The following is a 26343-nucleotide window of genomic DNA, read 5'->3' on the forward strand; positions in this document are numbered from 1 at the left end:
TATTATTATTATTTTATTTATTTATTAAATAAATTGAGAAACAGAGAATACGATATGAACTTAAAGTTATATGTGATAATGACTAAAGTATATAAAATATAGCAAGATCTCTTAATACAAAATCTTAAACTTCATGGCAAGAATCATCTGACAACACATTTTCCCACAAAACATCATGTCACTGTCTTGTATATACTTGACTAGTTTTTGTTTCCTTTTATTCTTTAATTTTAGGTTTCATAATTTTAAATTTAAAATCTATAATCTATTCCATTCATCTTCCTTGTTACCTGTCTATTCATGTTTCATTTCTTGGCTATTTCAGTATATTTAAATTCATGTAATCGAGCTTCATTCTCGATACCTTTCTTCTATTGTACATTTCAACTCATGAAGTTCAACACCAAACATCTTGTCAGTCCTACATTCTGAAATTGCACCACCAGGTATGTCCTTTAACTATCCTTAATATAATTTAAATTATATATTAAATGTATTAAATTAAATTTGCCTTTAGCCAGAAAACAGGATAGCTCCATTACCTAATAACCTTTGTTATTTCCATTATTATGAGGTGCTCCCAAAAGCTCAAGGAATTTGACCATTAAAAAAAATATATATATTCAACCTGACTCCTAGTTTTTACCATCTCCTTCGAAGTAGTTCCCATGAGAATGTATATGATCCCTGCAGTTTTTTCATGATTTCATGCATGCCTTGAAAGTCCTCAAGTGGGACAGTGTTGAGTATCTTCTGTGATTCTGCCTGGAGCTAATCAATTGCATCAAAACAATGCCCTTTCAACTGGAATTTTATCTTAGGGAAACAGCCATGGAGACGAGGTCAGGTGAATAGGGAGATGGAGAACATATGTTTTTAAAAGCCAGGAACTGTTGAACAACAAAATGTGTGGGTGATTGGATTGTCATGTGGAGACCTAAGTCATTGTTCTTCCACTTGCCTTGCTTCAAACCTCACAACAAAACTTGCTGTTGGCAATTTGACCAGGAAGGATGAAGTCCTCGAGGATAATGCCTTGGATATCAAAAATAAATAAACAAACAATCAACAATGACATTGCTGCAAACTTGACATGCTTTTTTGGTCGCAGTGAATTTGGCGACTTCCACTGTGATGACTGCTGCTTTGTCTCAGGGTTATAACTGTAAACTAATGATTCATCACTGGTTATGACTTTGGAAATGAAGTTGGGGTCATCTCTGGTTTGATCTTTGAGCTCCCTGCAGACATTGATTAGCAGTTTCTACACAAATTTTGCAGTAATGTGTCTCATGCTCAAAAAACGTCCAACAAAATGCAATGAAGGGTCCAGTAGGAGTCCTACAATTTTGACTGCCCATGACTGCCTAACAATAGCCTCATGCACTTTTGTGATGTTTTCCAGTGTTGTATTTGTCAAAAGTCATCCAGAATGCTCATCATCATTGAAAAATGTTTGTCCACCCTTGAAGTGTTTATGCTACAAAAAAAAGTTTTGCTTCAGCTCATATCACCAAATGCTTCCTTAAGCATTTGGTGGATTTCTGCAACAGATTTTTTGAGGTTGAAGCAAAATTTGATCCAGATTCTTTGCTCTTTAAAATCTGTCCATTTCAGCTGGAGAAGAAAATTGCATCATTATAAAAATGCACGTAATCCAAGAATGCTCTAAATTTGATGGCTATTGGAAAATCGATTCGCGAAGGACACTGCTCACCACTTATAACAGCAGAAGACCATACTACAACCAGTTCATGCACAATTCATATTCCCTGAACTTTTGGGAAGCACTTTGTATACCAAGATACATTTTGCACAATAATTATGTTTAGCCATAGGATTTTAACTATAGCAATATATCAAGGCCATCCAGCTACTCCAAAACTAGAGGTACAGCTTCCCAAGTTATTATTCAAATCGACATGTGCTCTTAGTGGGCATTCAGCATTGTTGCTGTAATATGGCTAATAGTTTAGAATGGAGAGCCTCAATTTCATAACAAATAGCCCCATTTATATACAATAAACCAACAAATCTTCCATAACCAGTTCTTACTCTAATTTAGCCATATGAGGCTAGAAAAATTAAAACCTGCAAGGTTTTAATCTTTAAGTTTTACCACAATTCTGTAGTATTCTTTTAACAATTTAGTCAAATGACGAATTTATGTAGCTATAATGTCATAAAACTTTTTTTTTATTTTTATTTTTATGTTGGGCCCATATATGAGAGGTTGGCTGGTCAACCTATAGTACGTTAGTATCTTATATGGGTAGTGGGTTGGGAAAGGAAAAACTTGTTTACATTTCATTTAAAAGCCTGTATGTTGTATTCCTTGTAAAATATGTCAGGGGGAAGACTATTCCACAGTACCACAGCAGAAGGGATAAAGGAGGAGGCAAAGAAACTTGTTCTGTGGGTTTCAAGGTGTACTGTGAAAGGATGTTGGGCAGCAGCTGTACGTATTTCAATGGGTTTAGTACAGAGTGGGGAATTATTGATGCTGTTTTGGATGAACGTTTTCCATGGAAATATTTATAGAATATACAAATTGCAGAGACCAAGCGTCTATGTGAAAGTGAAGGGAGTGAGTTGGTGAGAGACGGGCCATTTATCAATCTAATTGCTCTCCTCTGTATTGAGTCAAGCAATTTGAAGGAGCTTTTAGGTGTCCCACTCCAAATGTGAGAGCAATATTCAATAGCTAGGCAGATTTGTGATTTGTATAATGTTAATAGCTGTTTAGAGGTGAAGTAGCGTCTTGAGCGAAAGAGAAAATCTAGTTTTTTGGAAGCTGAGGATGCAATGGTTGTGATGTGTTTATCCCAGGAGAGGTTGATGTTAGGGTAATTCTGAGGAGAGAGATCTCATCTTGTTTGGGAATTTGAGTGTTATCAAAAACAATGTTGGGGGGAAAATGGGTTTTCCCCCCAGAATTGGGTTTTACTAGCATTGAAGCTGACAAGGTTATCTAAGCCCCATTAGAGGATGGCTTGGAGGTCACAATTAAGGGCAGTGGTGGTTCATGTTCTGTGGGTTGAAGTGAGTTATGTAGAGTAGGGTTTGTCAAATGAGTGGGAGGAGTATAATGTGCTGTCATCTGCAAAACTGTGTATTGGGTTAGAGGTCAACTGAAGTAGGTCATTGATATATACAGAAGGAAGAGGGTCGGTGAGAGAACTGAACCTTGGGGGACCCCAGCATTAGTTGGATGGTGAGAGGATAGGGAGCCATCTACCATCACACATAGTGTTCATCCAGACAGGTTGCTGGCAATCCATCTGCAGAAGTCCTGAGACAGTCTAAATGATGGAAGTTTGCTTGGTAAGCCTTTGTGCCAGACCTGGTCAAAGGCTTTAGAGTTATCAAATGCAACTACTTGGGATTCACCAAATTTCTCCATGGCATTTGTCCAGCGATGGGCGATGTATGAGAGTAGATCTACTGTTGATCAGCTTCGACGGAATCCCATACTGGTGTTCGCTTAATAGTTGGACACCTTCAAGGTAGAGTAGGAGTTGAGAGTTGATGGTTTTCTCCATCACTTTAGATAGGACTGAAGTGAGTGAGTGAGATAGGGCAGTAGTTACATGGCAGTGATTTGTCACTCTTTTTAGGAATGGGTTGAATGTGAGCCAGTTTCCAGGCTTTGGGATATATATACCAGTGGAGTAAGAGAGTGTGTATAGACGGCATAGGATAGGAGTCAGTTCTGTTCCGCAGACTTTCAGGGCAATTAGAGGAATGCCATCAGGGCCAGGAGACTTTTTTGTGTCTAATTTAGACAAACAGGTTTATGACATCTTTTTGGAAAAAGGATACAGCGGGCATTGCATGTTGGGCAGTTGCCATTGTCAGTTATGTGTGCATTGGAGGTAAAGTGTGAAGCCAGGAGGTTAGCTTTTTCTGTGGGTGATGTTGCAATTGGGCCATCTGGGTATGATAGAGGTGGGAGTAGTTTAGGGCAAAAATTACGACCAATTGCTTTGGCAAGAGACCAAAAGGTATGGCTGCAATTTGGACAGGCTGCAAGCTTCCTGCCCATTCAAATTCTGTTTTAGAAGCATTGGTAATTTTCTTGCATCTGTTTCGGGCTTCAGTATAGGCATTGAAGGAGGATGGGATTCTTGATTTGAGCCAGTTATGGTATGCCTGATTTTTCATTTGTACAGGCTTGGCACATCTTTTGGAGAACCAGGGTTTAGTTAGGGGACGGCAGTTCAGAGTAGTGTGGGGAATGTGTGTTTTCATGCCAGTGAAGATAAGATTACTTTGGTGATACGTTCAGTGCATGTTTGGACTGGAAGACTGGAAACAATAGTCCAACCATGGGAATGTAGCATAATAGTCTCGGGGAGGAGATGAGCACTAGGTTGTGATCAGAATTACCCAGGGGGCTCACTACATATTTGGAGGAGTCATTAGTAAGGAAGAGATCTAGGATATTTGGGGAGTGGTTCGGGTTATTTGGAATTCTGGTCGGCTTTTGAACAATTTGTGTAAGGTTATGTAGTGATGGCAAATGTTTCAGCATCTCTGCCTGCAGGATCTGTACAACTGGAAGAGGATAGCCAATTGGTGTTATGGACATTAAAATCACCCAGGAGGATGATTTCGCTGTTAGGAGAGTGGGACTGGAGAAAATTAACTTTTGGGGAGAGGAAATGAAAGAGCTCAGAATGATTGGTGGTATTAGGAGAGCGATAGAGACAGCAGATGAATTTGACTGAGTGGGGGAGGGATAGTTTTAGCCAAAGAAGGTCGAAGTTGTGCAATTCTAAGTTAGGTACTCTCTGGCAGGGTATGTCAAAGTGGATATATGCACAGACGCCACCCTTGAGTCGAAAGGAGTTGAATGGTGTATAGTTAGGGAGGTTGAGATGGATAGTGCTGGGAGAAGGTGAGATTTGAGTTTCTGTTAAGAAGAGTAGGTGGGGGTTGGCAGATTGCAGATGGTAGTGGATGCTATTAAGGTTGGAAATGAGGCCACGAATTTTGGTGAAGTAGATATGCAAGGTTCTGTGAGGCATGGATTTGACCGCAAGGGTCTAGCACGTTTCCTATGCAGCGCCTGCATACTGGTCTCCTTGGTGGCTACTAGTGGAGTCACTTGGTTTTTGCACTAGTTTGGTTTGTTTGTAGTCTATCATCCAACTGCTGTCTCCATTTTGGCATTTTTCTTCTAGTTGTCTTTGAGTTGGCGTCTTTGTTCTCTCAGGACAAAGGTCAAATTAGGTCGAGCACGTATGAGCAACTGGGGAAAAATCTCCTTTAGCTTGTTGTTTATCGCCGTTATAAATCTGAATGTGTTTGTTGGTGTGTCGCAGGTCACTTTCACAAGACGTGGAAACTTTATTCTGTCCTTTCTTTTGTTTATGGGTCCGAAACGATGGCATTTAACAATATTTTAGGGATCGAAATTGCATTCTACTGCTAGTTTGCCGATGTCTTCTTTTAAAGATTCATCGTTTTCCATCAGAAAGTTCAGGATAACGGTATTGAGTCGCCTATTTTCAGCCTCGAGCGACTCGTGTACCGTAGACGCAATTAGTTCACAAAGTGTGTTAGCTGGTACGGGTGCACTTGCGAGTGGGAGCTGGTCGTTGAATATCTTGAGCTTAGTTTCCAACTTTCTGATTTTGGAGGAGAAAGTATCTATCATAGTATTAAGCTGTTGTTCGAGGTTTTCAACTCTCTTGCCTAGGTTTAGTAGCTGTTGTACAGAAGGCAGGCACATCATACAGAAGTAGAGCTAGTTGAGATTGGTGAAAAGCTTTTTTGCCGATTCATCTATTTTCACGCAGGAAGTATGCAGCCAGTTGCAACAGAAATCACATAATATACCTTTGCGGGGGCACAAGTTTAATGTAACTTATCCACAGGTGCCACCTACTCTTAAATGGACAGATGTTGATTTAATAGATCCTGTTTAACTGTTATGTTTGTTTTTAGTTCTCCATCAACTTATGCTACACATGTTATGTGTAGCATAAGTTGATGGAGAACTAAAAACAAACTAGTACACAACCATACTAGTAAACAATATTCTGCAGCTGAAAAGCTGCTGTATGAAGGGTTCCTGAAGATGTTCCCAGAGTTGTTTATGTGTAAATTATATGAAAGGGTTCGATCCATTGGTCACGCCCAGATACTTGAGTACATCAGGTACCAGATACAGCAGGAAAACAATGGACTGTTTTGTTTTCTGTTTTGGTAGAATTAGTGTATAGTCCATTTTCCAAGTACTCTCAGCTTTTCAAGTCAGTGAAGATTTCTTTTATATTTGTACATTTATAATACTGTTATTTCATATTGTTCCAGCCATATCATCTGCATAATGCCGGCCTGGTTGGCCGAGTGGTTAGCGTATCCACTCTCCAGCCAAAAGGCTGTGGGTTCGAATTCCACCATGGGCATGGATGTTTGGGATTCTCTGTGAAAATAGTAGTGGTTGGCAGTAGATGCTGTTGGTGTAGTTGCAGCTTGTTGTAGTTGGTGGATTGAGTGGCAGAGACAGAGTTGTAGAGTAAGTGCCCTCCCTCGATGAGTCCTTGGACTCCCTGGAGGTGTCAAAGTAACAACAACAATAATAATAATAAAATAATTTGTCAGAACTAGTTTGTGGCAGAGCACAGAGATATAGATTAAACAGTAGAGGTTCAAGCAAAGAATCTTATGGATGCATTATTAAGTTTTCTGACTATATTATGAATGATTGCCTGAAAGCAGTCTGTTATCATTTCATCTATGATTTAAACTGTTTTCTTACAAATAATTATTCTAAATACTTTCTTGATAAGTTGAAAAGGTATTACTAATTGAACAAGCAGGCATCTGCTGTTATTAGTTGTAACTGCACTAACCAAGTACTTAAATAACTCATGTTCAAGCAAGCTTCTGCTATAATTTGAGAACATCGATGGCTTTTATACATCTCCACAATGCATCACAGATGCATTGTGGAGATGTATAAAAGCCATAGGTGTATAAAAGCCATTTTATACACCTATAAAATGGCTTTTATAGGTGTTATATAAAAGCTTTTATAGGTGTATAAAAGCATTAATGTTCTCAAATTATAACAAAAGCTTGCTTGAACATGAGTTATTTAAGTACTTGGTTGGTGCAGTTACAACTAATAACAGCAAATGCTTACGTGTTCAATTACTAATATCTTTTAATTGGTTCTACTATTCAGCTCATGGTAGACACTTAATAATGCAGTTGATCAGTATTAACTGCATTATTAAGTTATGACATCAACCTTTACTGGAATGAGTAAGGGTCAATACCATAAAATCACCAACACAGAACATGAACAACTCTTATGCCATCAATGTTAAACCCAAAGGTCATGATCCAATATGCTATTAACTAGTGCACCTAATCCACACCACAAGAAATAATTCTACATCATTACAATGTCACTACCAAACATCATAGTTGGGACAATACATTCAAAGTAAAGGATATCAGCTATACCAAGTATGGCCATAAGAAGGTGTGTATGTGTATTATGATTTAACATTCCAGACCAACATTTATTCCACCACACTCCAGGTTTCGTGTGTGCCAACCAATGATATGCATTTGTTGTTAAAGGCTTGTGGGCTGCAGCGCCTTCATGGCATGTAGCTTTCTGAATGTCATGGAAATGCTGGCTATTCACAAGATCAACTGTAAATTCTCCACAGTCTGACAGCAAAATGAGGTAATCAGCCTACTCAAGGAATATCCCAACACCTGTAAGTTAATATTTTAAGACTAAGTATGTCATATCCTGGGATCAGACTCAGCTATGGACTTATATTTCTTCAGCATGTTGCCAAACATACTGACTGCAAGATATAACCACTTTGTCCTAAAATATCAACCAGCAGGTGCTGGTATTCCTTGGAAAGCTTAATTGCTTTCCAAACAGAAGCAAACACTTTCCTCAAATGACATCTATCATTCCCCGGAATGCTGCAACTCTTTCTATTTACTCACTATTCAGCATAAAAGATCAAAATAGCTTCCAAGTGAACCACGATCTCCATGGCAAGTCACAAAATTTGCATACTGCATAGGGACATCTGTTTTTCCTTGCAACAGGAGTTTCTCCATAACATCTAGTATGCTAGTGAATGTACTGAAATTTATTTAAAATAAATTATAAAATAATTTCAAAATAATAATTTCTGTATATCTTCTACTAAAATCTGAAAATGGTAAGTAATATATGAGTGATATAAATATTTTAATACAAATAAAACAAATGCAAAATAAAAGAAACATACTGAAAATAAGATTTTTCCTACCTCTACATCTTTCATGTTGCAATTCTCTGATATTGCATGAATCATTTTGTTGTGATGTATTCTCAGAATGATTATTTCTTTCTGTTTCAATCTTTCCAATTTCCTCATCTGATTCACTGCTACATTCTGTCTTGATTTTATTTTCACATATTTTCTTTTCCTGCTTGCTTTTATTTTCACATATTTTCTTTTCCTGCTTGCTTTTATGTATTTCCCTACTTTTCTGGTCAGACATTCTTAAAGTTTCATATTTAGTCTTAGAAACAGCAAAGTCCACTGCTATTGGACGACCTATACAAAAATATTTTAAATTGAAACTGTTTCAAATACAAACACTGTATACGCATATATAATTAATTCAGCATTGATATAACTGCATCTTAATGAAATGACTAGGAACATTGCAATACAGTATGTTGAAATCAGGACATCAGGATATAAGAAAAAAGGAAATTGAATATACCTAATCAGTAAGTGAACTCTCTTGGCATCGATCATACTTTCCACCAGTTTGTGATAAAATGAGTTGGATATATTTGGATATGTCCATATTACTTAACTACATGAACCACTGCTGGATGCACTAATTTGGTTTACCAATTGACATTGCATAACTATTACAGGATGTCAGATACATGGTATCTGACATCCTGTAATAGTTATGCAATGTTGACTTCAATAAATCTGGATACATAAAACCCTCAAATCAAGTAAATGCACATCTTCAATCCAAAATTCCAATTTAGGAATTTCAGCATTCCACTGCTTTTTCACTTCAGTTCTCAGATACTTCCTGTGTGAAGTGTTGCAATGTACTGTTCCCTGACAATATCAATTTGACTTTGTTAAAGTACAGGAAATAGTAAAAAAATTATTTTAGTTATTATATCATCTACATTTTTATCTGTTCCTAAAGATGCAATTATGAGTAATGATTAAAGTAGAAACTTGAACATCAAAATCATGATAATCTACACAGATGATAAATAACAGTGGAGATAATGCGAACCTTTGTCTCACACCTGATTTAACATAAAGCTATCTTCCTGTATTTTCTTCAATTCCAAGTACTAACTTAGAACTACAACTTGGCTATATCATACTTGTAAGGTAACCATTTATATCATATAATTGTGGTGATTTGAAAAGCATTTTTCTTGTCAACTTGCTGCTTGTCTTATCCAGTGTAAAATGTAAATAAGATTGTTATACTTCCATGCAGTGGCGGCCGGTGAAAATTTTAAGTGGGGGGTGCTACATATACAAAATAAAAAAAATAAAAATAAAATAAATAATTTTTTTCCTAATCAGTAACCAATTTATTAATAAATAAATTTACATATTAAAAAATTGCTTTATTAAAAATATTTCACCCTCACCATGAACAAACACCAATAATAAAACTTTCACATCTCACAAAAATAACGCGCAAGCATACACTACACTGCTCTTCTGAGCAGTATCAGAATGACTTATAACGTGCAATCACAAGTGCAAATGAATATCAGAGAGATAGCTGCATTTGACCAAACGCGATAATTCTGACACTGCATTAGATCGCAGTGTATTTGTTTCATGTATTGATAATTGAAAAATATAATTATTTTCATATTTTCAACAGTGACACTAGTCATAATTCAGCCTTGTATTTATAATAAATAAATAATTATATGTTAATTTAACAAAATAAAATAAGATTTGCAAAAAATAGTTCACCCTCACCACCAACAATAAAAGTTTCGTATCTCACAGAAATAACACGCGCAAGCATACAATACACTGTTCATTTCAGCAGTGTCGGAATGACTTATAACGTGCAATCACAAGCGCAAACGAATATCGGCGGGACTGGCTGCAATTGGTCGAAAGTGATAATATCGATACTGCGTTAGATCTCAGTGTATTTGTTTCGTAATCTAAAGTGCTAATCGAACAATTCCAACTATTAACTATTCAATCACTGTCGAAACATAAGCTGTAACCTTTAACATGTTGTATCGTAGGGGGCAGACTTCTGTGGCTAATTGTTTCAAAAGATATACTTCGGCGATTATGCCACATTTTTTTATTCAGTTACTCATCATCATCATCATCACCAAATTCCTGCCATGTACCCTCAAGGGGTGTACAGGATATGACAGTACTACATGAAAAAATTACATCATTACTAACTTCTTATCTACAATTTTCCTCCAAATCAGTCTGTTACTTGTCAAGACTCCAACATTTTCAGATCTTATATTTCTATCGTCTAAGGCACTTTGTACCGTATCAATCCACCTATATCTTGGTCTTCATCTGGGTCGTTTTCCTGCCAACCTGGCAGAGAACACTTGTTTTGCTAATCTTTCCTCTCCCATTCTATTTAAGTGACCATACCATCTGAGATTAGCTCTGCTAACGCATTCCTGGATGCTGACAATGTCAAGTTCTTTCCTAATATCCTCATTTTTAATATGATATTGCCATTGATGCCATCTGTTCACGCCTCTAATCTTTCTCAGGACTCTCATATCTGCGATTTCTAGTCTTTGGTCAAGTGTTTTACTTCTGACCCAGCTCTCAGATCCATAAGTTAAAATTGGTTTGAACACAGTCTTGTATACAGCTAATTTAGTTTTCCGACTAATTTCTTTCTTATTCCATATGAATTTATTCAATTGACTTCCCACAATACCAGCTTTGCTGATTCTGTTGTCTATTTCTATATTTAGTTTACCATTTTCAGTAAAAATTGTGCCTAAGTAGCTGAAATGTTTTACTTGTTCCACAGGTTCTCCATTCATAACACAGTTGACATTTTCAATGATTCTGCCTATTTTCATTGTCTTTGTCTTTTTATTGCTGACCTTCATACCATATCTATTACAACAGCTATTCAATTTAGTCAGAGAATCTTGCAGACTTGTAACGGATTTATTTAGAAGTATAACATCATCCGCATAAAGCAAAGAGCTGACATTAACATCTCAATTTTGATATCAGGTTTAATACCACATTCCTTCATAATGTGATCCATATAGATAATGAATAACAGAGGGGATAATGTACATCCTTGTCTCACACCAGATTTAACATTAAACCATCTTCCTGTACTGTCAATTCTAACTGCTGACTCACAACTCAAATAAAGACTAAGTATTGCTTGATATAATGCCACATTGACACCATATAACTGCAGCGTATTGAATAGCTTCTCTCTTGGCACCTTGTCATATGCCTTTTCCAAATCAACAAAACTTAAATACAGATCTTTGTTATATTCCCATGCTTTCTCGACTATTTGTCGTAAAGTGAAGATCTGATCCTGACAGTCTCTATTTGGCCTGAATCCAGCTTGTTCTTCACCAAGCTTTTCTTCCACAATTCTTCTCAACCATTTCTCAAGTATACTTGCATAGATCTTGCCAGGAACACTCAGTAGGGAAATACCTCTGTAATTCTCACATACAGTTTTATTTCCCTTTTTATATATGGGTACTATGAGAGCTCTATTCCAATCATCGGGAATTCGTCCCTCTGTCCAGGCTTTCTGAACTATGCAGTGCAGCCACTGTAAGACTCTTATACCACCATACTTCAGCATTTCTGGTCGAATATCATCTACTCCTGCTGCCTTTCCACATTTCAAGCCTTTGATGGCTTTTTCTACTTCAAGTATGGATATGTATTCCTGACTGCATGCCTGGTCAGTGTTTTTTTATCACTGTGCTGTCATCACTGCTTGTTTCATTTAGCAGTTTTTCAAAGTAATTACTCCATACTTCAAGGATATCTTTTTCTCCTGTTTTCATTTCACCTTTATCATCTCTAATTCCTTTTTACAGCACTCTTTCCTCCATTCCTAAGCTTCTTCAACAACCTCCAGAATATTTTGCCACCTTCTTGATATTTATTTTCTATATTCTTGCCAAAGTCCTCCCATGACTTTTGTTTAGCTAGTTTTACACACTGTTTAGCTTTCTTACATTTGTCTCTGTATTCTGTAAGAGTAAAAGCTGACTTATTTGCCAGGAACTTTTGATATGCATTCTTCTTTTCCATCACTGCCTCTTTAACTTCCTGTGTCCACCAGGGAGTTCTGATTTTTTTATCTTTGCACACAACCTCACCACATGCCTCTCTAGCAGAATCAATCAATGTTTCCTTCAGAGTTTGCCACTGAATCTCCAAGGTTTGATTCCTGTTCTCAAACTCTTTCATTTTCTTTTCAATAATATTTCTGTATTTTAGTCTACAGTTCACATCTGAGAGCTGCTCAACTTTTATTCGCTTTAAAACTTTCTTACATGTTATTCTCTTCAATATGAAATTCAATTTTATTCTGCTCAAGACTAAATAGTGATCACTTCCAATTTCAAATCCTCTGTACACTCTGGTGTCCTGCATCAGGGAGAAAACATCACTATGAAAATAAACCCCAACTCAACATCACCAGAGTTAAAGATCGGTACTATCACCATAATAAGGCTGAATGGCAAAGAAATGGAGCTAGCTGAAAAATTAGATAAGTACCATATCGACATAATAGGGGTGACTGAAACAAAAAAGACAAAAACTGATGAGATCTTTCTGAGCAATAAATACAAAATGTTATATTCAGGAAATGACAATCAAGGGAATGAAGGATTAGCCTTAGTATTCAACACAAAATACGAGGCTAATCTTCTTGAATGGCAGTCAGTCTCAAGTAGTGATTTGGGCAAATATCAGAATGGGGAACTGGACAATGAGACTTATTTGTGCCTACGGACCCATAGAAGGTAGAAGTGGAGGAATTTTTTGAGGCTTTAGAAAACGCAACTGACACAATGAAAAAGGAAAAATTGATCCTTGTTGGGGATCTAAATAGCAGAGTAGGAAATGATTGTGAGGCACACAAAAATATTGTGGGAAAATTTGGAGAAAAGAGAACAGCTAATAATAATGGCCAATATCTGTTGGATTTCTGCTCAGGACATGGACTGGTTATTACTAACACCATGTTCAAACATAAAAATGTGCACAAATTCACATGGAGAGAAGAGGCAAGGAATAAAAAAAACCTCGTTAACTATGTTATTGTTGATAGTGATGTTTTCTCCAAGGTGCAGGACACCAGAGTGTACAGAGGATTTGAAATTGGAAGTGATCATTATTTCGTCTTGAGTAGGATAAAATTGAATTTCACATTGAAAAGAATAACATGTAAGAAAGTTTTAAAGCGAATTTAAAGCTATTTCAGCAGCTCTCAGATGTGAACTGTAGACTAAAATACATAAAGATTATTGAAGAAAAATGAAAATTGAATGAAAAATGAAATGAAGAAAAATGGAGATTCAATGGCAAACCTTGAAGAAAGCCTTGATTGATTCAGCTAGAGATGCATGTGGTGAAGTTGTCTGCAAGGATAGAAAAATTAGAACTCCATGATGGACACAGGAAGTTAAAGAGGCAGTGAAGGAAAAGAAGAAAGCATATCAAAAGTTCCTGGCAAATAAGTCAGATTGTGATCTTAAAGAATACAGAGACAAATGCAAGAATGCTAAACACTGTGTAAAACTAGCTAAACAAAAGTCATGGGAGGACTTTCACAAGAATATAGAAAATAAATATCAAGAAGGTGGCAAAATATTGTGGAGGTTGTTGAAGAAGCTTAGGAATGGAGGAAAGAGTGCTGTAAAAGAAGTTAGAGATGATAAAGGTGACATGAAAACGGGAGAAAAAGATATCCTTTAAATATGGAGTAATTACTTTGAAAAACTGCTAAATGAAACAAGCAGTGATGACAGCACTGTGGTAAAAAACCTTCAACAGGCATGCAGTCAGGAATACATATCCACACTTGAAGTAGAAAAAGCCATTAAAGGCTTGAAATGTGGAAAGGCAGTAGGAATAGATGATATTCAACCAGAAATGCTGAAGTATGGTAGTATAAGAGTCATACAGTGGCTGACCTGCATAGTTCAGAAAGTCTGGACAGAGGGACGAATTCCCAATGATTGGAGTAGAGCTCTCATAGTACCCATATATAAAAAGGGAAATAAAACTGAATGTGAGAATTACAGAGGTATTTCTCTGCTGAGTGTTTCTGTCAAGATCTATGCAAGTATACTTGAGAAACGGTTGAGAAGAATTGTGGAAGAAAAGCTTGGTGAAGAACAAGCTGAATTCAGGCCAAATAGAGGCTGTCAGGATCATATCTTCACTTTACGACAAATAGTTGAAAAAGCATGGGAATATAAAAAAGATCTGTATTTAAGTTTTGTTGATTTGGAAAAGGCATATGACAAGGTGCCAAGACAGAAGCTATTCAATATGCTAATACGCTACAGCTATATGGTATCAATGGGGCATTATATCAAGCGATACTTAGTCTTTATTTGAGTTGTAAGTCAGCAGTTAGAATTGATGGAAGTACAGGAAGATGGTTTAATGTTAAATCTGGTGTGAGACAAGGATGTACATCATCCCCTCTGTTATTCATTGTGTATATGGATTGCATTATGAAGGAAAGTGGTATTAAATATGATATCAAAATTGGAGATATTAATGTCAGCTCTTTGCTTTATGCACATGATGTTATACTTCTAAATAAATCCACTACAAGTCTGCAAGATTCTCTGACTAAATTGAATAACTGTTGTAATAGATATGGTATGAAGGTCTGCCTATTTTCATTGTCTTTGTCTTTTTATTGCTGACCTTGTTGTGAATGGAGAACCTGTGGAAGTAAAACATTTCAGCTACTTAGGTACGATTTTATAGTGAAGATGGTAAATTAAATATAGAAATAGACAACAGAATCAGCAAAGCTGGTATGGTGGGAAGTCAATTGAATAAATTCAGAATAAGAGAAAAATTAGTCAGAACACTAAATTAGATGTATACAAGACAGTGTTCAAACCAGTTTTAACTTATAGATCTGAGAGCTGGGTCAGAAGTAAAACCCTTGACCAAAGACTAGAGACCGCAGATATGAGAGTCCTGAGAAAGATTATAGGCATGAACAGATGGCATCAATGGCAATATCATATTATAAACGAGGATATTAGGAAAGAACTTGACATTGTCAGCATCCAGGAATGTGTTAGCAGAGCTAATCTCAGGTGGTATGGTCACTTAAACAGAATGGGCGAGGAAATCAAGTGTTCTCTGCCAGGTTGGCAGCCAAACAACCCAGAGGAAGATCAAGATATAGGTGGATTGATACGGTACAAAGTGCCTTAGACGATAGAAATATAAGATCTGATAATGTTGGAGTCTTGACAAGTAACAGACTGATTTGGAGGAAAATTGTAGATAGGAAGGTAGTAATAATGTAATTTTTTTCATGTAGTACTATCATATCCTGTACACCTTGAGGATGCATGGCAGGAATTTGATGATGAGGATAATGATGATGACAAAATTTAAATTTTTCATTTTTTCCTTGGGGGGGGGGGGGGTGCTGCAGTATCTCGAAGTGCTTATGTACGGGCCGCCACTGCTTCCATGATTTCTCGAATATTGTTTTAAAGTAAAAAATCTGATCCTAACAACTCTTATCTGGCATGAACCCAGCTTGTTCTCCAAGTTTCTCTTCCACACTTTTGCTAATATTTCTCTCAAATAAGCCTGCATAAATGTTAGTTAAAATACTCAATAGGGAAATCACTCATTCTCACATTGTTTTATTTCTCTTTTAACAGATGGACACCATGATAATTCTACTGCAATCATCTGGAATTTGACTTTCTGAAATTATGCATTGTCATCATCGCCACCACAATGGTTTAATACCTCCATATCTAAACATTTCTGATCAAATATCATCTGGTACAGATGTTTTCCTATTCCTATATTTCAGGTCTCTAATGGCTTGTTCTATCTCAAGCACTCGTACACACCTCAGTGTAGTCATCTTGAATGTTTCATACCTGTATTCCATCACTGCTCATCTCAATTAACAATCTTCCAAAGTAATTAATTACTCCATGAATCTAGAACATCACTATCTACAGTATTTATGTCACTTTCATCATTTCTGATTCCTTTCTCCATTTCTAAGCTTTTCATTGCCATCTTCATACTTTTTATCTTCTATATTACATCTTTCCACAAGATTTTCAATGACATGTTTATCTACTTTGACCACACAAACACGTATCTTATCTTGTATTTAAATTTTTTTATTTATAATTCTCTAGCAAACCTGCTTACTTGCTAAGAACTTGCAATATGCCCTCTTCTTTACCCTTCTATTCTTGCAAACAACTTCATGAAATGGTTGAATCAATCAATGTTTTCTTCAGATTTTCTAACCAAGTCTCCAAGGTTTGGTTCTTATTTTTAAATGCTTTCATTTTTTCTCCAATAATATTTGTATATTAGACTGTAGTTCACCTCTGAAACTTGCTTGATTCTTTCTAAAAAACTTAAAATTTTATTTTCGGTATAATATTCATTTCTGTCTTTCTCCAAACTAAGTGGTGATCAGTTCTTATTTCAAATCCTATGCATGCTCTTGTATCCTAAAAATATCAACATCTTTATGACAAAAAGCATCAGTATAAAGATGTAACAATCAACAACAGAAAGTGTAATGACTAGTCTTGGTTCTTATTTTCAAACTTTTTCATTTTCCTCCAATAATATTTGTGTATTATTGGAGATTATTAGATCTCTGAAACTTGTTTGTACTTACCATTATTATTAGCTTTACTCTTTTTTTTCTTCTATTTCCCAAAACATTTCTGAGTGTCCAGATATTAATTTCCTCCTTTAGTATTCAGGTCTTGTTCAAGAAGAATTATCTTTTTCTTCTCTACTTATGGCTTATGGAAACCTTCTATAGGATCTTCTTTCTCATCTGTCAGATGATAGGATGAATCCCTTGCGAATAAATCTTTGCCATTTGGCTCTATCTCTGGCCATTTCTGTCACTTCTCTGAATCTTGATAATTGTGTCCTTTCCTATGAGATCATAAGCTCAAAGAATTCTCAATGTTCAACAAGTCTCACCATCTAATTTCCTGTTCTGAAATTTGTCCACATTACTACTTGAAATTGCATGCCATTCAATATTTCATCTCAGTTACATAGACATCTTCAGGGAGTACACACCATAAAATTATAACGTGTGCACACACACACACACGCATCCCATAGAGAGGAAGAAACTAACTCCTTCTTCTCTCAGTTTCTAGTATATACAGTTTCTTGTTCCTGCAAGGAACACATCACTGAACCAGATTTCCTGGCTCAGAAATAACTCGTGATAATCTCGTGCAGCAGACTGTGCCTTCAAAAATATGTCTACCTAAAAAAAAACATTAGCAATTTTAATTATATTAAAATGAAGCTGCATTTAAACATCTCCAACCATGGTTATTAGCAATATAAATCATGAAACAAATTAAAAAAGTTATTACTAACATAATGCAAGTATTTCTGATCAAAAGCATACCATCTATGGAATAAATCAGAATGGATAAACTGTCTTGATTCCATAAATAGCTCTTATTATACATTATAACTATTATAATTTAATATTTATATAATTACCAAGAAAAAATTTTCCATTCATTGCATTTATTGCCTTAATAGCAGAAGATGTTTTTTCATACTGTACAAATGCAAATCCTTGCATTTTTCCATCTATAAAATAACCAAAATTATACATAAGTAAGAAAGTCTTTGCAATCAATAACAAATTAAAAATTATAAAAATCGATAATGCATGTCAATTTATTTGACAGTATTAATTCATAACACAGAATACTATGAAAATAATTAATATTTAGTTAACTTATTTGCTGATATTATTCTATTATTCCATCATCTTCAGAGGACAAGAACAGCTTGTCAGAGTACACAAAACAACAACAAATTGGTGGTGTAACAGCAGGACTAGTTTAAAAAATTGTAATGGACAACACAAGGAATGAAAGTTCTAATTGGTATCTATTGTTGGATAAAGAGAGAGAGAGAAAAAAAGTATTAATTAGATATCAAACTGACCATCTCCCAGATTTTTGATATATTGATACCGTCATACTTGTTGAGGTTAGGAGAATGTTTAAAGCTGCTGCTGATTCCAAAAACAACCTCTCTGACTTCTGTGTAGCACTTTTGTTTTCTTCCATTTGATCCTGTGTGAAAGGGTATCCAAAACATGGTCTGCTAGTCCCAACTTGTCATAATGATAGTGCCAAATTTATTTTTCATGTTCTCCAAGGTAGATGTCAACAGTTCTTCCATAGAAAGCTAGGTCACAAGTATAGGACATGTCATACCTTAGGTGAACAGATGAGTTACTAATTTGATATATGGTTTAAATGCAGTGCAGAGATTATGCTTATTAAGCACTCCAGATATATTTTCAGATGTGCCCTGAAAGTATGGAATGGTTATAGTTTTGCAGTATTCTTGCGTACTGTATTTACTCGAATATAACTCACGCCCCTGATTTTACTTTACGAAAAAAAAGTTTAAACATGTTCATGTCAGAGCGATAGTAACTTGCTCGACACGGTAAATAACATGCCCTTCCCAACAATCACTATACTGCAGATGAAAGAAAAACAACTAGTCTTATTGTATGACTGAATAAGGTAGAGAGACATTTGCAGTCTGTGTAATGTATTTGTCAACAAATAATGCAATTAGAGACACTTGGATAAAAACAGTACTAACTAACGAATCACATGTCCCCCCCCTCCCAAAGAATCTATGCTATATAGACTCAAACAAAACCGTATGTTGTACTGCCAAACACAGTAAAAACTATTGTCCAAACATTTGTCCAAATTTTCAATTACAGGAATTAAGTGTTTGATTGCATTTGAAATTTTTGATGTCATTAAGACAGATCACAAAGGCTAACTTCAAATAAAATTCTACCACAAATTGAAACTAACAGGTTGTTTAATGTGTATGTGAGTCCGCCTGCCAGCACAACGCAGAAGCGGCATGCAAACAGTAACAAGAAGTCCCATCAGAACAATAAACAGGCGAAACACCACCCTGATGTGAACATGTTAAAATTAAGAAACATATAGTGAATGTTGTTATGGCAGTTTCAGATATTTTGAAATTCGGTTGAAGAGAATCAGCATTTCAATTCAACAAGTATCAGCTTGCCTTTGTCATTGAGTAGCGTGACCATCTGTTAATACTGCGCCTACCACTGCTGTCCATTTCACGCTCTGTTTTCACTTCTCATTAATCATTCGTGAAGGATTGTTCATTATGTATCTCAAGTCTTGTAAATTACTGGTAATTTTTGCTTGAAATAATGGGAGAGAAGATGATGCTATTTGGGTAGATGACTGACGATGTACACAAGGAAACTGCTCTCAAGGCTGGAAGAAGTGATGGCGAATAAGAGATTCTGAGAACTTTACTTTCCTTAAATCCCTGCATATACCTCATACTATGGTTTTTTTAACTTTAATTTTTGGGAAAAAAGTGTGGGCTATATTCAAGTAAATATTTGGCAATGAGAGGAATGAAGCTGAATGTGAGAATTACAGAACAATTTCTCTACTAAGTGCTCCAGATTTATGCAAGCATATTTGAAAAGAGTCTGAGAAAAATTGTCGAACTGAAACACGGAGAAGATCAAGCTGGGTTCAGACTAAAACAGTTCACCAAGATCAGGTTTTCACTTTACAACAAATAGTTGAGAAATCATAGGAATATAACACGGATATGTACTTAAGTTTTGTAGATCTGGAAAAGGCATATGACAAGATACTCAGAGAAAAGCTTTTCAAAATGTTACAATTGTATGGAGTAAATTGAAGATTACATATCAAGCAATACTTAGTGTATACTTAAGTTGCAAGTTAGCAGTTAGAAAAGTACTCCTAAATACATCTAATGCAAGTCTCTGGGATTCTCTAACTGCATAACAGTTGTGACAAATTTGACATGAAATTGAGCCATAAAATCAAACCTATGAAAATAAGCAGGAATGCCAATAGAAAACTGCAGATGATTTTCAATGCTGAAGTAAAATATTTCAGCTATTTAGGCACAATTTTTAGTGAAGGTGGCAAATTAAATTTGGAAATAGATAACAGAATAAGCAAAAGATGGTAGAGTGGAGAGCCAGTTGAATAAATCTGTATGGAATAACAGCAAAATTAGAAGGAACTAGACCTAATACCAAAATTAGCCCTGAAATAGCAGTATATACAAGTGTTCAAACCAGTTTTAAGCTATGGATCTGAGAGTTGCATTAAAAATAAATCCCTTAATCAAAGATTAGAGACCACAGATATAATAGTTCTGAGAAAAATTACAGAAATGTACAGATGGCATTAATGGAAGAATCATTTGAAAAATGAAGATATTGGGAAAGAATTTGACATTATTAGCATTCAAGTGTGTTTGTGTGTGTGTGCGAGCAAGGCTAAACTAGGGTAGTATGATCACATAAACAGATTCGGAGAAGAATGGTTAGTTAAACAACTGTTTAATGCCAAGAAAAAGATTCACATGAAGACTAGGATATGGGGGGGGGGAGGAGAATGATTCAGTCAGATGTGTTTTAAAAGACTACATGTTTAATATGATAATATTGGAGTGCTGACAAGTAATAGACTAATTTTGAGGAAAACTGTTGACATAAAATATTAATAATAATGTAAACTTAATCATGTGGTGCAGTCATAGTATCCTGATTAATCTCATGCCTCTCTCATGTGAAGTACGAGCACTCCACCAAAAATATGACAAATGGTGAGATGCTTGTTGCATTTTTTTTTACATAGGTGGTTCATTAGCCTATATCAGTATATAAGAATGTATAAGATAACAGTGACCTATGCAGAGCCTAACAAATAATGAATTCCTCTCTTCTGTTTCCATGTTGACTAGACTGCCAATATTTAATTTCAGTCTTAAGTCCATGCAATTTACTTGTAAATGCTTACTGCCATATAGCTCTGATCTTATAAGTTGTCTCAAGTGGGACTGTCAAACAGTGAATGGAAAAGAATGGTGCTGATCTAGCAGCTGCAATCTAATTTCCCTTATTTCCAATGTAGCTGGCAATCCATACCCAAATGTGAAAACTGAGGGTCTTCATTTTGTAAAACAATTGTAAAACCTTACAAAGCACTGCATGTGGATTAAACATTGCAGATGAAATTACCTGTAAAGAACTCAATGGGTCTGTATAAATTACATACTTTTGGTAGCAATTTTCTTTTATATGCACAAACTGAATTACATGCAACTCTGCTGTATAATTATTGCAATCATATAGAATCTGGAAAGATATAGTAATGTCAGCAAACACAGCAGTACAACCAAGTGGTCTTAGATGGACAAGAAATCAGAGTGTAGTGTACTGTGTGCTGCAAATAACCACATGCAGATAAGTGATGGAGATGAAACTTCTTTAATAGGCACAATGAGAGGCTGAAAGATGGAGTGCAACCTTGCCATGGAGAAATGCTGTTATGTCTGGTGTAGGTGAATTTTTCAACATTCATCCCAATATTTTGTATAATATACTGAACACCCATATAACAAAGGGACAAATGGAAGTGTGACTTTCCGTCTTTGTCATCATCACTAAATTCCTGATATGGACCCTTGTGAACTGTACAGGATAACTATGATGGTACATGAAAAAGTTACACCATTACTAACTTTTGATCAACAATTTTCTTCCAAATTAAACTGTTATCTGTCATGATTTCGATATCATCAGATCTTATATTTCGGTCTTTTAAGGGACTTTTGGCTGTTGTACTTTTGCAAAGTATAGTAAGAAAACCAGAATACCGTCATTATTGGATAAAAAAATCCATTATCATATACACCATTTTTTCCAGATTGTATGAGTGGGAAACGCTTTGAGGCCATAAAACAATTTCTACATTTTTCAAATAATGATGAATTTGATCCAGCAAATCACCCTCGCCCAAAACTCAACAAAATCTGGCCAATTTTTGAAGATCTGAATAGAAAATTTGGCAATTCAATTACACCAGAGAAATTGGTCACTATTGACGAAAGTTTATTGCTTTATTAAGGTCATCTGGGATGGGTGCAATACATTCCTCTCAAAAGGGCCAGATTCGGCATAAATACATACTTATTATGTGAATCACAAAGTGGATATGTCTATAATTTTATAATCTATACTGGCAAGAATACCATTCTGGACAGAGATTTTAGCAATCTTCCAATGTCTTCGCAAGTAGTGATGACTTTGATGAAACCTTTATCGAATAAAGGTTATTGTTTGACTAACAATTTCTATAATTCACCTGGATTATCGGATCTATTGATAATAAATAAGACTAATGTTTATGGAACATTACGCATATCACGAAAAGAAGAACCCAGCGAACTGAAGAATAAAAAATTGAAAACTAGAGAAGTAATTGGTTTTCAGAGAGGAAAGGTATGCGTAATGAAATGGAAGGACAAGAAGGAATATCTCCCTTATCTCTACCATTCACACTACATCAATGGTAGATATAGAGATGCACAAAGGAAGATTAAAAAATTCACAACTTGTGTTGGATTACAAACCATACTATGGGTGGTGTCGATCGCGTTGATCAACACCTGTCTTCGTATATGGTGTACCCAGAAAGAGAGGCAAGAAGCATTATAAAAAGATTTTCTTTCATCTCTTAGACCTGGCACTGTGGAATGCTTTCGTGCTTTACCAAAAATCTAAAATCCAAAAAGATGGATTCACTTGATTTTCGTCTCAAAGTAATCGAACTCTCCATTGAAAAATATAAAACTACAAGCATTTCAAGAAGTGGACGTCCATCAAATATCCCAACACCACTAAGATTATCTGCACGACATTTTCCATCTTTCATACCACCAACAGAAAAGAAAGAAAATCCAACTTGTCAGAGTTTCTTCTTCTCAAGAAAAAGGAATGAACACAATAAAAGGGTTCGCAAAAAACAAGATATATGTGTACTGACTGTGATGTTCTTCTTTGTGTCATCCCGTGTTTTAGAACTTATCACACAGTGGTAAATTTTGACTAAAAGATTATTATTTTCAAGATTTTTTTGTTGCCCAAGTTAAGGTTTAGCGAAGTAGATGCAGTTTAGTTAACCTTTTTTGGCAAAAAGAGACATTTTTTGTGTTTTTTTCCAAGATTTGTTAATGTTCTTTTGTGTATAAAGAATAAAAAAATTGGCAGAAAAACTACTGCTTTCTGATTTTTAATTGGTGCGTTAAGGGGTTAACACATTCCCAAATGCCAACAATAGCAAGTTCTTTCCTAATATCCTAACATTGATGGCATCAATGGTATACTGCCATTAATGCCATCTGTTCACTCAACTAATCTTTCTCAGAACTCCCATATCTGTTGTCTCTGGTCTTTGATCAAGCGTTTTATTTCTAACCTAGCTCTCAGATCCATAAGTTAAATTTGGTTTGAACACCGTCATGTATACAGCTAATTTAGTGTTTTGACTAATTTCTTTCTTATTCCATGCAAATTTATTCAGCTGACTTCCTACCATACCAGCCTTACTAATTCTGTTGTCTATTTCCATATTTAATTTGACATCTTCACTAAAATTGTGCCTAAATAGCTGAAGTGTTTTAGATCTTCTATAGGTTCACCATTCAGGATGGTTGAGGTTTTCAATGTTTCTTGCTATTTTCATTGTCTTTGTCTTTTTACTGCTGATTTTCATACCAAAGTTATTACAACAGTTATTCAATTCACTCAGGAAATCTTCCAGATCAGTATTGGATTTATTCAGAACACCATCATCTGCATAAAGTAAAGAGCTGAGATTAACATCTCCAATTTTGATATCAGGTTTAATACTGCATTCCTTCATAATGGGATCCATATAGATGAGTAATAACAGTGGAGGTAATGTGCACTCTTGATGTACACCTGATTTCAACTCAAAACATCTTTCTGTACCTCCTTCAATTCTAACTGCCGACTTACAGTTTTTTTTTTGGGTGTGCTTAAGGGTCAAAGCTGTATAACTGAGGGGAGACCTCCACATAGCCTTTAAAGGAATGTGGAGAACTGACCAGGGCTTCTGACCTAATGTCCAATCCTCACCTTCTCGTGGTGCGCACCGTTGGGTATCTACCTGGATACTGAACGAATGGGAATAATCTGGCAATTTGGGAATTAGCCGACCAAATTGTATTCTTATTGGCTTAAACCAATATAGAAAATGAAGGAACAACATGACAAAATTTCATGCCAGCTGTGGTGTCGCTCGGTTAAACAAGGCCCCCGTTGTTTTCACCAGGGAACCAGGGCGGACATCGAAAAGTCAGCTACTAGAACAAACCTGAAAGCACACCCCAACTCAACATCACCAGAGTTAAAGATTGGTACTATCAACATAAGAAGCCATAATGGCAAAGAATGGAGCTAGCTGAGGAATTAGATAAGTACCAGATCGACATAATAGGGGTGATTGAAACAAAAAAAGATAAAAACTGGTGAGATCTTTCTGAGCAATAAATACACAATGTTATATTCAGGCAATGACAATCAAAGAAAAGGAGGGACAGCCATAGTATTAAACACTAAATACGAGGCTAATCTTGAATGGCAGGCAGTCTCAAGTAGAGTAATGTGGGCAAATATGAGAATGGGGAACTGGACAATGAGACTTATTTGTGCCTATGGTCCCACAGAAGGTTCTACTAAGGTAGAAGTGGAGGAATTTTTTGAGGCTTTAGAAAAAGCAACTGACACAATGAAAAATGAAAAGTTGGTCCTTGTTGGGGATCTAAATAGCAGAGTAGGAAATGATTGTGAGACATACAAAAATATTTTTGGAAAATTTGGAGAAAAGAGCAAAGCTAATAATAATGGCAAATACCTGTTGGATTTCTGCTCAGGACATGGACTGGTTATTACTAACACCATGTTCCAACATAAAAATGTGCACAAATTCACATGGAGAGAAGAGGCAAGGAATAAGAAGAGTCTCATAGACTATTGTTATTGTTGATAGTGATGTTTTCTCCCTGCTTCAGGACACCAGCATGTACAGAGGATATGAAATTGGAAGCGATCACTATTTAGTCTTGAGCAGAATAAAATTGAATTTCATATTGAAAAGAATGACATTTAAGAAAGATTTAAAGCGAATAAAAGTTTAGCAGCTCTCAGATATTAACTGTAGACTAAAATACAAAAAGATTATTGAAGAAAAAATGAAGCAGTTTGAGAACAGGAACCAAACCTTGGATATTCAGTGGCAAACCCTGAAGACAACCCTGATTGAATCAGCAAGAGAGGCATGTGGTGAGGTTTTCTGTGAGGACAGAAAAATCAGAACTCCATTGTGGACACAAGAAGTTAAAGAGGCAATGAAGGAAAAGAAGAAAGCATATCAAAAGTTCCTGTTCTCAAACTGTTTCATTTTTTTCAGAAAATAAATATCAAGAAGATGGTAAGATATTCTGGAGGTTGTTGAAGAAGCTTAGAAATGGAGGAAAGAGTATTGTAAAAGGAGTTAGAGATGATAAAGGTGACATGAAAATGGGAGAAAAAGATATCCTTGAAGTATGGAGTAATTACTTCAAAAAATTGCTAAATGAAACAAGCAGCAATAGCACAGTGGTAAAAAACACTCAACGGGCATACAGTCAGGAATACATATCCATACTTGAAGTAGAAAAAGCCATTAAAGGCTTAAAATATGGAAAGACAGCAGGAGTAGATGATATTCGATCAGAAATGCTGAAGTATGGTGGTATAAAAGTTTTGCAGTGGCTGCACTCCATAGTTCAGAAGGCCTGAACAGAGGAACGAATTCTTGATGATTGCAGTAGAGCTCTAATAGTACCCATATATAAAAAGAGTAATAAAACTGAATGCGAGAAATAAAGAGGTATTTCCCTACTGAGTGTTCCGGTAGGGAAATACCGGGCAAGATTTATGCCAGTATACTTGAGGAACGGTTGAGAAGAATTGTAGAAGAAAATCTTGGTGAAGAACCAGCTGGATTCAGGCCAAATAGAGGCTGTCAGGATCAGATCTTCACTTTACGACAAATAGTTGAGAAAGCATGGGAATATAACAAAGATCTGTATT

At 35.8% G+C, this 26343-nt stretch overlaps 1 protein-coding gene across 1 annotated transcript in view; it reads right to left on the reverse strand.

Annotated features, from left to right (window-relative positions):
- Nucleotides 1–26343, reverse strand: part of LOC150102839 (RNA-binding protein 28) — a 230136-nt gene that overhangs the window by 128665 nt on the left and 75128 nt on the right. The window contains exons 6-7 of the mRNA XM_090399233.1: nt 17826–17918; nt 8301–8591 (exon numbers count right to left, since the gene is read on the reverse strand). Coding sequence (XP_090255359.1) covers nt 8301–8591; nt 17826–17918 — 384 coding nt within the window. The remainder of the gene's footprint in view (nt 1–8300; nt 8592–17825; nt 17919–26343) is intronic.

The sequence above is a fragment of the Typopeltis vanoorti genome, chromosome 10 (assembly GCF_054136105.1).
Source record: "Typopeltis vanoorti isolate ZY-2024b chromosome 10, IOZ_Tvanoo_1.0, whole genome shotgun sequence".
Taxonomy (NCBI): domain Eukaryota; kingdom Metazoa; phylum Arthropoda; class Arachnida; order Uropygi; family Thelyphonidae; genus Typopeltis; species Typopeltis vanoorti.